This window comes from Panthera tigris, chromosome B3, assembly GCF_018350195.1.
Source record: "Panthera tigris isolate Pti1 chromosome B3, P.tigris_Pti1_mat1.1, whole genome shotgun sequence".
NCBI lineage: Eukaryota > Metazoa > Chordata > Mammalia > Carnivora > Felidae > Panthera > Panthera tigris.
In genome coordinates, this window is record NC_056665.1 from 52,969,934 (window position 1) to 52,982,186 (window position 12,253).

The 12,253-nt window shown below is 43.9% G+C and overlaps 1 protein-coding gene across 2 annotated transcripts in view; it reads left to right on the forward strand.

Moving 5' to 3' along the window:
• TNFAIP8L3 (TNF alpha induced protein 8 like 3) overlaps window positions 1-12,253 on the forward strand; it is a 36,156-nt gene that overhangs the window by 17,502 nt on the left and 6,401 nt on the right. The window contains exon 1 of one of the 2 annotated variants that reach the window (XM_015537417.2): window positions 5,299-5,442. The exons of the other annotated variant lie outside the window; for it this stretch is intronic. Within the exon in view, the coding sequence (XP_015392903.1) occupies window positions 5,394-5,442 (49 nt within the window). The 5' untranslated portion in view covers window positions 5,299-5,393. Of the gene's footprint in view, window positions 1-5,298; window positions 5,443-12,253 lie in introns of those variants that run through there. 2 annotated transcript variants of the gene reach the window in all.

Consider the following 12,253-nt stretch of genomic DNA (forward strand, 5'->3'; position numbering starts at 1 on the left):
ACACACCAAGAAACCAGGAGGGTAAACACTTGAGCCCATGGACACAGAGAGTACATTAGGGACAGCAGGCAGTCTGGGAGCCTGGCTGTCTCCTCCACACCCTGCTGCCCTCACAGTGGCTGGGGACAGGAAGTTTTCCCTGTATTTGGGGAGGGACCCCATGGCCACAGCTCTGGCAACCTGACTCCACGGGTCAGCCATTGTCAGCATCTTGGAGTTCCTGCACCAGGTGACTTGATTTGAAAAGGTTTACACCTTTTGGTGGTGCTGTCTTATGTTGTCATGAAATTTGGAGACATTTACTGCCTTTGAGACAAGTACAGGGAAAGTGTAATTTAGAAAGGAAGTCTCAGCCTGGGTACCCAATCAGTTAAGCGTCCAGCTTTTGATTTTGGCTCATGTTATGATCTCATGGTTTGTGAGATGGAGCCCCTACATCAGGCTCTGCGCTGACTGGCACACAGCCTGCTTGGGATTCTCTCTCTCCCCCTCTCTCTGCTCCTCCCCTACTCTGTCTCCCTTTTTCTCTCAAAATAAATAAAAAACATTTTTAAAAATCTTTAAAAATAAAAACAGGAAGTCTCAGAGAAAGACAGAGAAAGACTGTGTAACTTCCAGGAACACAGTCTCCACAGCTAGTTCTATTCTTGAGTGATGTGAGTGGGACTCTCTCAGCTCACAGTGATTCCATCTGAGTAGGGGTCCCAGCGGAGCTCGGGAGTCCAACCTCAGGGTCCTTGCGGGTGAGTGAGACACCTGCCATTTCCCCTCCCATCTCCCAACTACATTCCCCAACACTGTCATTCCCCTGGGCCAGAGATGGCCATGGCACCAGTGGATATCCAAAATGTGGCCTGACTCAGGTGTCAGATCTCAAATCCATGAACAACAACAACAAAATAAAAACCACAGTTACTACAGAGTATGTGTAAGGGGTACTATAAGTGCTATATGTGCCCCTTTCCTATTGTTCCACTTCCAAATTGACTGAAATCCAAAAATGTCATTGTACAAAATTTATATTTCACTAAAAAAAAAATTAAGTAGAACACTGAGCAAGGCATAGTGCTATCTACCAAATCATCTCCCATCCAGAAGTACCTTCTGGTTTCTTCTCTCTCATACGTTCCAACCTCTCTAATACAGCTAACCATCTATTTATTTATTTATTTACTTACTGTAAATTCACTAAGCTGAGGGTTCATGTGTTGCTGTATTAATCTAATTATAGCACCTTCGAAGAGTCTCTTCCCTTTAGGCTTACATGCCCACTGTCTCAGGACATATTTTGTTTATTTTTTTCCAGTATCGGCTGGAGTTTGTTCCATTTTATTGCCTGATATTTTTTTTTGACGTTTTAGGTTTTGTATCTGCACTCCAAAAATTGAAGAATTCCAAAGGCAGACATTTTTATTGCATCAGTCTGTTTACTAATTTCACATATTACCAAGTTGGCATCCTCCCAGGGCTCTGAATGCGGCACCCTGCCGGTGTCCTTGTTGGCAGTGTGCTGGCCTGAGCCTGGGTTTTAAGCGCCTGCTGCGGTGAACACTTTGGGAGCTGCCAGCAGAGAGAGAGAGGATCACCCAGAGAGACAGACATGGCCTATGCTATTCTGATCCCCAACAGCTCCCAAAGCATTAAAATAGCTGGTGAGCGTGAAGGGACATGAATGGGGAGGCTCCGGGGGTGGTGGCAGGGATGGGTGCTGCTGCTGTGGAGAGAGGGTTCCTGCTGGAATTGAACACTAAGGGCGTGGGGGTGGTGGTGGTGGCACATCTGGGACTCCAGGAGATACTGCTGCATGGAGGGGTGCAGACAGGCAGAACCCAGGGGGCCAGGCAGCAACCCCATGTGAAATGCAAGGCATTGACCTCGTGCTGAGTTCGGGAGGTGCTTGAGTGCATTCAGTTCAGCATGTACTTCCTGAATCTGCACCTTGTATGTATCCTGAACAGATAGAATCTGGGCCTCAAAGGATGAGAAAGAGCACACTGAATCATGCATTCAGCTATTCATCTACAGACTTATTGAGCAATTTCTACATGGCAGATGCTGCCCTGGTTGTAAGGATATCCAGGTCCTCTGAGCATCACTTGTGGAATCACACGGTGCCAATCCTAATGCAGCCCTGGGAAAAGATGACACTGGAATTGGGTACAAGGACCCCCCTTCCTGGAAGGATGTGAGTGTTGGCCTGGGACTCTGGGTGAGAGGAGACCTTCAGCAGGAACAAACTGTCGCTGTGCCTCTTCCACCTGGGCACAGATCCATTGGCCTCAGCTGTGGGCACAGAGGACCAGGGCAGCTGGGGTCAGGGCACCACCCCAGGGAGAGCCAACTTAATTTTTGGTACTGTTTGGCTCTCACCTGCCTGTCTTCAGCCAGTTGGGCTAAGGCAGAGCCATACATGTGAAGCAGTGAGCCACCCCTTCACAACAGGGACAAAGAAAGTGTTTGATTAAATTAGATGCGTGTTTCTACCTTCAGACAAAGCCTTAGCAAAACAGGAACAGAAGGAAGATTCCTTAATTCGGTAAGTGGTATCCATCAAAAACCCACAGCAGAGATATTATGTGGTGGGAAAATTTTAGAGTCAGTTGTGTTAGTCAGGAACAAGCAAGGGATGCCACATAGCATTGCCCTGGAGGCTCCCACCAGTGCAACAAGGCAAGAAAAAGAAATGGGAAGTAGAAGAAAATGATCATTTTGTGCAGGCAATGTAGTTGTTCATAGAAAAAAAGCTGATCTGCTACAAAATCTTTTAGAACTAATTATAGAACTCAGCAAAATTTCTCAATTTGGAGATAAATATACAGGAATCAGTTGGGTTCCTATATATCACTAATAACCGTTTAGAAACTATAATAGAAAAAAATTATACTTACAGTAGCAACCAAAACTATATGCAAGAGCCTTATGGAAATGACTCTAAACCATTATTGAAGGACACAGAAGATCTGACTGAATGGTGAGATATATCATGTTATATATCATGTTAATGGATGGGAGGTTTGATACCATAAAGATACCAATTTGCCCTAGATTAATACAGGGTGTTCATGGCATTTGGTCAAATGATCCCAAGAACAGTCAAGACAATTTCCAAGAAGAATAAAATGAGATCTCACAATTTGTGATATCAAGCCCTTGTGTGGGCTCTGTGCTGACAGTGCAGAGCCTGCTTGGGGATTCTCTCTCTCTCTCTCCTCCCCTCCCCACCACTCTCAAAATAAATAAACATTTTTTAAAAGGCTTATTATGAGTTACAATAATTAATGTGGTGTGGTGCCAGTACTGAAATAGATCAGTAGAACAGAGTAAAAGACACAGACCCATGCAAAGTTGATAAGGAAGAGGTGGCCTAACAGATCAGTAGGACAAGGATAAACTATTCAATAAATTAAATAAATTGTGAGGAGAAAAAGTACCTCACGCAGTATGCACAATAAATTCTAAATGGATGAAAGATCTAAATGTGGAAAGCAAAACCTTAAAACTCCTGGAAAATATATGAGACTCACTTCCCACCTCATGGCAGGAAAGGATTTCTTAAAATGAGATTTGAAAACCACTAACAATAAAGGAAGACATTCGTAGATTTGACTATGTTAAAAATTTTAACTTCTGTATGACTAAAGACACCACAAATAAAGTTAAAACATAATACTACAGACTGGAAGGAGATAGCTGCAACTCATGCGATCAGCAGAGGATTAGAATGTGTAGCACAGTAAAAGCTCCTACAGATTAGCTAGAAAAAAACCATACAATCCAACTGGGGGAGGGGGCAAAGTTAGCAAATTCTATGAATAAGCAATTACAGAGGAAAGATCTGAATGCTCAGTACACACACAAAAAAATATATTGAATTTCACTGGCACTCTGAGAAATATATGTTAAAACAAGATACTATTTTGAACCTATCAGGTTGGCAGAAAATTAAAAGGTGGGCTATTTGAAGTGTTGATGAGGAAATGGAACCACAGGAAATCAGACGCTGCTGCTGAGAGTGAAAATTAGTGCAGTCTTGCTGGGTAGCGCCCGCGGCCTCTGGCACAGGAGCTGGCAGCCATGTTCTAGATGTAGGACCCAGGAGACTATTGTCTGTGTGCAGAGACAGGTCTGTGGACCTTTCTTGCTTTGCAGAAAGTGGAAAGAACTTAAATGTTCATGATCAGGAAACGTGGATGCATAGTATATTTACATAATAAGCAACTAAATAACTAAATTCGAATGATTTTGAAAGCATGTTGTTAAAGGAAGAATTGCAGAAAAATGCGTGTGGTATGACACCTTTACCTGAAGTTTAAAAACATTCTAAACAGGGGCACTGGGTGGCTCAGTCAGTTAAGCAGTTCAGCCTCTGACTCTTGATTTGGGCTCCGTTCATGATCTCAGTTGGTGAGTTCGAGCCCCACGTCAGGCTCTGTGCTGACAGCAAGGAGCCTGGTTGGGATTCTCTCTCCCTCCCTCTTTCTCTCTCTCTCCCTCTGCTCCCCCCATGCACACTGTCTCTCTCTTAAAATAAACATTAAAAAAATAAATAAATAACACTCTAAACAATATCCCAGTGATACGTGCATACTCGTGAGGCAAAACTATAAAAACGTGGTTGAGACAAAGACACATCAGCTTCTCAACTGCAATTAGGTCTGTGGAGATAGAAGTGGGAAAGAGGGAGCTGAAAACAAAGAGGGCTTTTTACCTTGCTCTGTCTCCTAGGACAAAATACTGAGATTTGTTCCATCTGGGTAGTGGCCACATGAGTAGAGTTTGTTATATTCTATTTTGTCTATATACTTGAAATGTGTCATGGCTTTTTAAAAAAATTCTGAGGGGAAAAAAACCCTTAATTTCCATTTTCAAGTGGGCAATAATTCAAAAAACATTTAAACTAATTGATATTTGTCACTCGTGACTGGCAGTTTAGTGTGGTGGGTTGAAGCACAGGACTCTGGGGCAGCCTTCCAGGTCCGAATCCTGCTTTGCTTCTTCCTAAATGGTATTTAGGAAGCTGTTTAATTTCTCTCTGCTGTGGATTCCTTGGATGTAAAATGCTGCCACCGATGATGATGATGATGATGATGATGATGATGATGATGACAGTGATGATGATGATTAGTGCGTGCTCATAGAGTTGTCACGAGGATATGATGAGTTAGTGTGCATAAAGCACTATAGAAGTGGACTCTATTATTGTGCCCAAATACGATCTACCATTCGGAGAGACACTAGTTACTTATTATATGCAGGGGAGAGTGGGGGAGGGGATGAATAAGCTTTGTTGAAAGAAACCGTGTAAGTAGATGTTTTCAGTGATGGTTGCTCTTCTAACTGCAGTAAGACAAAAATATCTCTCAGATCTCCAAAATTAACCTGTGGAGTTGGAGATGATTCAGCCCCCAGTGACTTCACACGTATCTGCTTCAGTTAGCTCTGGTAAGTAAAATCATCACTCATTCACTTTTCAGAGCTGGCTGAAAAATCAATATGAAAAATAAAATCAATATGTAACTGTTGAAATATATAGAATCCCCTCTAAAAATGAAAGCTACATCTATCTTCAAGTTTTGATGGATATGTGGTATTGTATCATGGAATAAGAATGGCTTTTTTGTATTTAAAAACAATGATGAAATGTAAATCTCCTCACTAGATGGGGATTTGAATTGAAGCCTATTTAATGTCTCAACTAAGTGAGAAGAAATCACAGACGTTAGGGAGTCAAGGATGATTTTCTGAAAGCAGACACCAGAAGGGAAAGATTGCAGGCTTTGTCTGGAGTTGACTTGAACTTGGGTCCAGCTGCAATTCTGCTACTTACTAGCCCCATAGCCTTGAGTGAATTACTTAAACCTGCTGTGGCTCAGATTCTCATCTACAAGATGGGACTCACAGTCCTTCTCTTGCAGAACTCTTGTGAGGACCTAGTACGTGCTCGGTGCTGATGAATGGGGGATCGTAAGGGTCTAAGACAAAATGAGATCACGAGCCGTTGAGCCTCACTTACAGCTGACCCTGCCAATCGCTCTTCACCTTACTTGGAACAGTAACTTATTTCAAAGCCCAGGAATTTTTCAAAATGAAGAAAACCTGGTCTTCTTAAAGATGATCAAATGCTGCTTTTAAAGAGTATTCAATGCAAGGTATTGCAGCAATCAGGATCGGCTTTCCTATAAGGAGTGTCCTGTTCTGACTGCCACTGCTTTCGCATGTCCTTGCACAGCATCCTGGAATATCCAGTCCAGTTGGGAAGATTCATCATGCCTGGTCCCCCCAAAATACTCAAGTCATTTCTAACCACTGGAGGAATGAATTTCTAGGAATGACCAGCCACTAAGGGCAAGCCAAAATTCTGTGCCCGCTCCCAGGCCTGAGCCAAAGGCAAGATTTCCGAGGCCACCAAGCCTGAGCCGGAGGCAGAACACCTGGCTAAAGCAATACCCCCCTCCTCTGCACACCCTTCTCTGACAACTCCATCCTTCTCCCTTCCACCCTCCATCCCAGTCCTGCAATGCCCAAACCTGCCCCTCACTTCCTACCCTCATTTTTCATTTAAGAGGAGGGGCAGTGTGGTAGTGGGCCCAAAGAGGAGAGAGAGAATCCCTAGGAGGGAGGCAGTGTGGCTCTGACTAAAGTGATTCCCAGCAAGCTGTGAATAGAGACTATGCTTTAACCAGCTAATTTGAGGTACCTGCATTTTCTAGGAAGAACCTGTTTATCTCTCAGGATCTCTAATTGGCAAATTCTTTAGGGAAGATGGGTCTTATCACCATCTCTTGCTCTATGGAAAGGGGTAAAGTTTGGGTGGGAAGATGGGAAGTTCAGGGTAGGACAGGTGGGTGTGAGGTGCCCACTGGGTAGGCTCCTGTGACCATCTCCACCCAGACAGAGGCCCCTTGGGCACCTGGAACAGCATGCCGAATTCATCCTCCCCACCAGCTCCTAGATGCCTGTTGCAGTTGGTGGTGCCTTAATGCCACCTCCCCCACCTGGTTTCCCAAGCTACAAGAAGCACTCAGAGTCATCCTTGACTCATCCCTGCCCCCCAGCAGTCATCCATGCTGTTCCTTATTGCCCCCCCTGCCATCACAAAGGACAAGCTAAAATCAAAATTACAGTGCATTTAACTGTCTTGCTAATTGCCATGGCTTCCTACTACCTTGGGGAATATCTCAACACAAGTAAAAGTGTTTGAAATCCATATTTCAAATCGTCTTATTAAAATTTGTGAAATTTTTATGGCTCATTTCTTTTCAGATCTGATTAGATCATTACTTTTACCTTAATTTGGCTACGGAAAAGCTCTTACGATGAGGATAATCGTCAGCCCCGCCATTTCCTTGCCATTCACTTATGCTGGCAATGATTAGCGTATTGTCTTCAGTCCTCAGTTTTGTTTCTCATAAGAATCTTTTAAAATCACTGGCCCATTTTGTGAGGGTTCAGTTAGAACTAAATAATATAATCACTGAGTCTGTTTAAAGCACACATAAACAAATGCTGAAATAAATCAAAACTTTTGAAAGGGAATAAACAAGTGAGAGATGCACTAAATACCCCCAAACCCTGGATGGGGGACTTTCCCCACTTCCCTTAGAATGCCACACACCGGTGGGTCGCACAGTCAGCCTGTATGTTAAGTTTTAGTAAAGCTTAACTTCTAAGGAAACAAGGAGACAGGGACACCTGGGTGGCTCAGTCAGCTCAGCATCCAACTTCAGCTCAGGTCACGATCTCACAGTTGAAGGGTTTGAGCCCTGCATCAGGCCCTGGGCTGGCAGTGCAGAACCTGGTTAGGATTCTCTTTCTCTCCGCTCTCTCTCTCTCTGCCCCTCCCACATTTGCACTGTCTCTCTCTCTCTCTCTCTCTCTCTCTCTCAAAATAAATAAATAAACTTAAAAAAAAAAAGAGACAGAAATAGAGCTTCTAATGGCTTCATTTTGCACACCTGGAGTGTTGCCTGGCCGACCCTGCTGCCGTCTGTGTCATGGTGACCCCCCTGTAGGACCCACGAGCTGCCTGCTTCTTACTGCAGGTGGTGGAAATTTGGGGACCTCAGGTCTCAGCCACAGAGGTGAGCCCAGGAGATATGTGCTCAAGGCGTGGTGGCTCTCTTGGGGGGTTGGGGAGACCCAGTCCTGAAGAAGGCTCAAGAGTGTGCTAGACTGAACTGCAGTCAGAAAAACTGCATTCCTGACCCTCCCAGGCCATCCAAGTTTTACTGTGATGCCTTTTAAAATATCCCAAAATATCTTCTTTAAGCCTCAAGAATGCTACCTCATTGAAGTATGAAAGGGATCAGACCAACAAAGGCATTTTTTCACGAGCTTCTAAGCTTTGATCATTTCTCTGTGGAGAGATGGGAGGATCGAGGTTTTTGCTTGTCTCTAACTCAAAGGCCCCACCATCATTCAATAATCGCATTTCATTGTAACTTCTCCAGTGTCATGTTTTTAATATTCCAGCAGTATACAAGTCACAGTTTTATACAAGGGAAGGAAAGTGTTTTCTAGGTTGACTCCACTGGAGATGCAACAACTCAATTAATCTTCCTGGAAACCGTAACTCTGTTAGGTTCACATTTCAAAACTCTACTTAAGGTTGCTTAATAGTTTTGTCCCCATAGCAACATAGGGACAAGCAAGAACTAAAGCAGAGGCAGCGTCTTCTCTAGTAGGTGTTTTGTCATCGTCATGGATGTCCCATCCTTCAGACCACCTCACCCCCACAGCCAGCCCCCTCCTCATCATTCAACAGAGAACAGACAAAGAAGCAAGCAGGGAGAGGCGAGGGTGTTACTTCCCCCCCTGGCTCCTGGCCCTTTATCAATAGTGAAGGACATGACCAGTCCAATCAGCCTTTCTGGGCGCGTATGCAGGTGAGCAGAAAGACAGGTGCTCATCACAAAAGTTCAAGTAGTTTGCGAGGCAGCTCCATCTCAAGGAGGCTTGCTTGAACTTCTTTCCCAACAGTTAAGTATAAGTGATTGCCAGGAATTTGGATTACCACTCTTCACCCTCTGCTTACCCTTCCACATACCCTGAAGACCCCTCCCACTTTCCTTGTACTCTGGGTCTCCTGCCTTGACAGATGGTACTTATTAAGCACCACAGATTGTTTTGCTCTGGGCACCATCTCCACTCTTCTACTCTAGCTACCTGTTCTACTGGCCATCATCTTAGGCTGTTTACAGAAGTGAAGTGATACTGTGAGCACTGGCTATGGCAGAGAATTTCTAATCTTACAAAGTTGATACAACTATCCATACTCGAATCCAAGTTTTCTACACACTCCTTAAGTGGAAGTAGAGGAGTCAGAGTCCCGAGAGTAAGGAGAGAAGAGATGAGTCTGCTCCCAGCCCCTCTGTACCTCACCGCATGCTGGGTTGAGGATGCTCAGAGCACTTCATCCCTCATAACCATCATTTATTTTATTTTCCCAAAATGTACTACCTGCTCTTCCTATGCTGAAGTTCATCTGCCTCCTTTCTGCCCACTCACCCAACTTGGTAAGATCTTCCTGCTGTTTATCACCACCAGTTCGGCATTTCACCATCTGGGAGAGCTTAGCATTGTCTAGAAATGTGGAAACATCACTTGTACTATGGCAGAACATCATTTATAGAAGCACCAATGGACACCAGCCCCAGCACTTTTCCATTTAGTGAAGGACCCACTTAAATTATCTTTTGCTTACTCTCTCCAAACTGTTTGCTAACTACCATTGTCACACCACTCTCCCCACATAGTTCTGATACTTTTCCTTTCCTTGTAAATATTCTAAGGGTGCCTACTCTCAGAGCACTGACTTCACATTGCTTTTACCTGAGCTTCCCCATCAGGGGAAGGAAGCCCCTGTCTATTCTACAGGGATCAATTTTGCAGCTTCCTCAGTCTTGTCTCATTGTGCCAGTCAAGTAAGCTATATAGTAGCTGCATAATCACATTTTTGTCTCCATTCTCAGAGATCCTGAGGTGTTGTAAACAAGTCATTACCTTTCATGACTGGGGAATGGGAACGTTTTTACAAACATTGTTAAGAGAATTACCCCTGGCCAAAAGAGCCTTCCAAAGGCTTGTACATAGCAATAAGAGGACGGTTTTCACCAAGACCTAATCTAGATCTCTTAGTGTTTCCCCAAAGTAAATATGTGTCCACTGATCAGGACTGTTTCCCCAGATATCCAAGTGCCTTCCTGACCTTGACTTCCAAAACTCACACGCTTCCTCTCAGCCTACAGCGTTCCTCCCTGATACATCACCAACACAGTCCGCCTGCTGAAGGTTGAGACAGAAGGATGGATGGAAGGAAGCAAGCCCAACATTTCTATGTGCAGAAGTCTTCTGAATAAGACCGCCTCCCCCAGGTTTCCCTAGTGCACACACCCTCCCTTTAATCAGGCACACATGATGGAAACAGTGGGGTCTCCTCACCCCTGCCAGGCAGATCCCCTGGGAGATGTAAAAATTGACCAGAGTGTCTTATTTTTTTTTCTCTCAATACTACCCCAGCATTTCTCATAATATATGCCACAAGATACTGTGTGTGTGTGTATGTGTGTGTGTGTGTGTGTGTGTGTGTGTACACAAATTTCGTAAGGTTCGGTAAGTTTGAGAAGTGGTGGACTAAATAAAACTACACAGGTGTCTTTACTGTGGGACTTCTCGAAGCCTTTAATAAGCTACTTGGTATGGCAAATCTTTAAGAGCCAGCCATAATATATGGTCATCCGCGAACTCATTGTAACTGGCCACAGACCCTTCCTTACCAGAGCGCCTCTCAGGACTAGTGTTCTGTAGGATACATGCTGGGGCATGTTGTGTTCTGTGGGTCTTAGAGGCAGCATGTCAGAGTCACTTAAGGAGCTTGTGATTACCAGCCGTCTCCTAAAGATCTTCATACTGACAGTCTGGGCTAGAGTGTGAGAATCTACTTATTGTTTTTTCTTAAAGCTTTCCTGGTTATATTGATGATCCATAGCCCTTGGGTTCCCCTGCTGTAGACTCTTGATATTTAAGGCTTCAGAGATGCTATACCTCTGACCCTCCTGAGCCCTCCCCATGGAAGCTTCTACACTAAATCCCCTTGTAGGTAAATAACACATTCTTATACAATAGAGATGGCTGAAAACTTACCAGGAAAAACACCCAAAGCCTTTATGATTTGGGGGAAATTGCTGGCCTGTATCTATGACTTTAGAAACCACTTTGTAACATTGTAGCCATCCCCATCCAGCCACATTCAAGTCCACCTTTAGCTTTCTCCAGCTGTTCTCACTCATGCCATTTTGGGCTATTTCACATGTTTTCATATTTTGTTTCATTTGTCTACATCTCACATCCCTGCAGGACCATATTTTGGGGGGATTTCATATACAGACGAACTAAGAGTAAGCACTCAATAACTGCAGAGAAACCAGAGGACAAAAGGGACTTTGCCCAGAATGAACAAAAAAGGGTTAAGGTTGACTACAGAATTAAAAAGCAAGTAGAGAGGCACGGTAAATCGGTCAATGTGGCAACATGAATGTGTACAATTTACCTGTACACAAAATTTATAGCATTTTAAATGGTAGGTAGGTCTCATATTCTGCCACCCTCTGCAGTTTTTCTTTGTTACTTTTTTGTTCAATTTTTAACTCCATGATATATGCATCACTAGTGGTTTAGGACTAGGGTGACTAAGGCGCCTGGGTGGCTCAGTTGGTTGAGTGTCCAACTCCAGCTCAGATCATGATCTCGCAGTCTGTGAGTTTGAGCCCCGTGTCAAGCTCTGTGCTGACAGCTCAGAGCCTGGAGTCTGCTTCAGATTCTGTGTCTCCCTCTCTCTCTCTCTGCCCCTTCCCCGCTCGTGCTCTCTCTCTCTCTCAAAAATAAACATTTAAAAATTAAAAAAAAAAAAACAAAAAACGGAATAGGGTGACCAACTTGTCCCAATGTGCCTGGCACTTTTCTCGTTCTAGCACTGAAAATCAGCTGTAAGGGAAACCCCTCAATCCTGACAAGTCAGAGCAGTTGGTCCCTCTACTCAAAAGACAGAAAGAATTCCCTGATCAAATAAAACTGGGAATTGCTACATCACTTTTATCCACCTGAGTCACTGCCGCAGTAACAAAACAAACTACCACAAACAGTGGCTTAAAGCAACACAAATTTATCATCTTCCACATCTAGAGATCAGAAATCTCTAAATAGGTTTTACAGGACTAAAAATCAGTGTATCAGCAGAGCTGCATTTTTTTTTTCC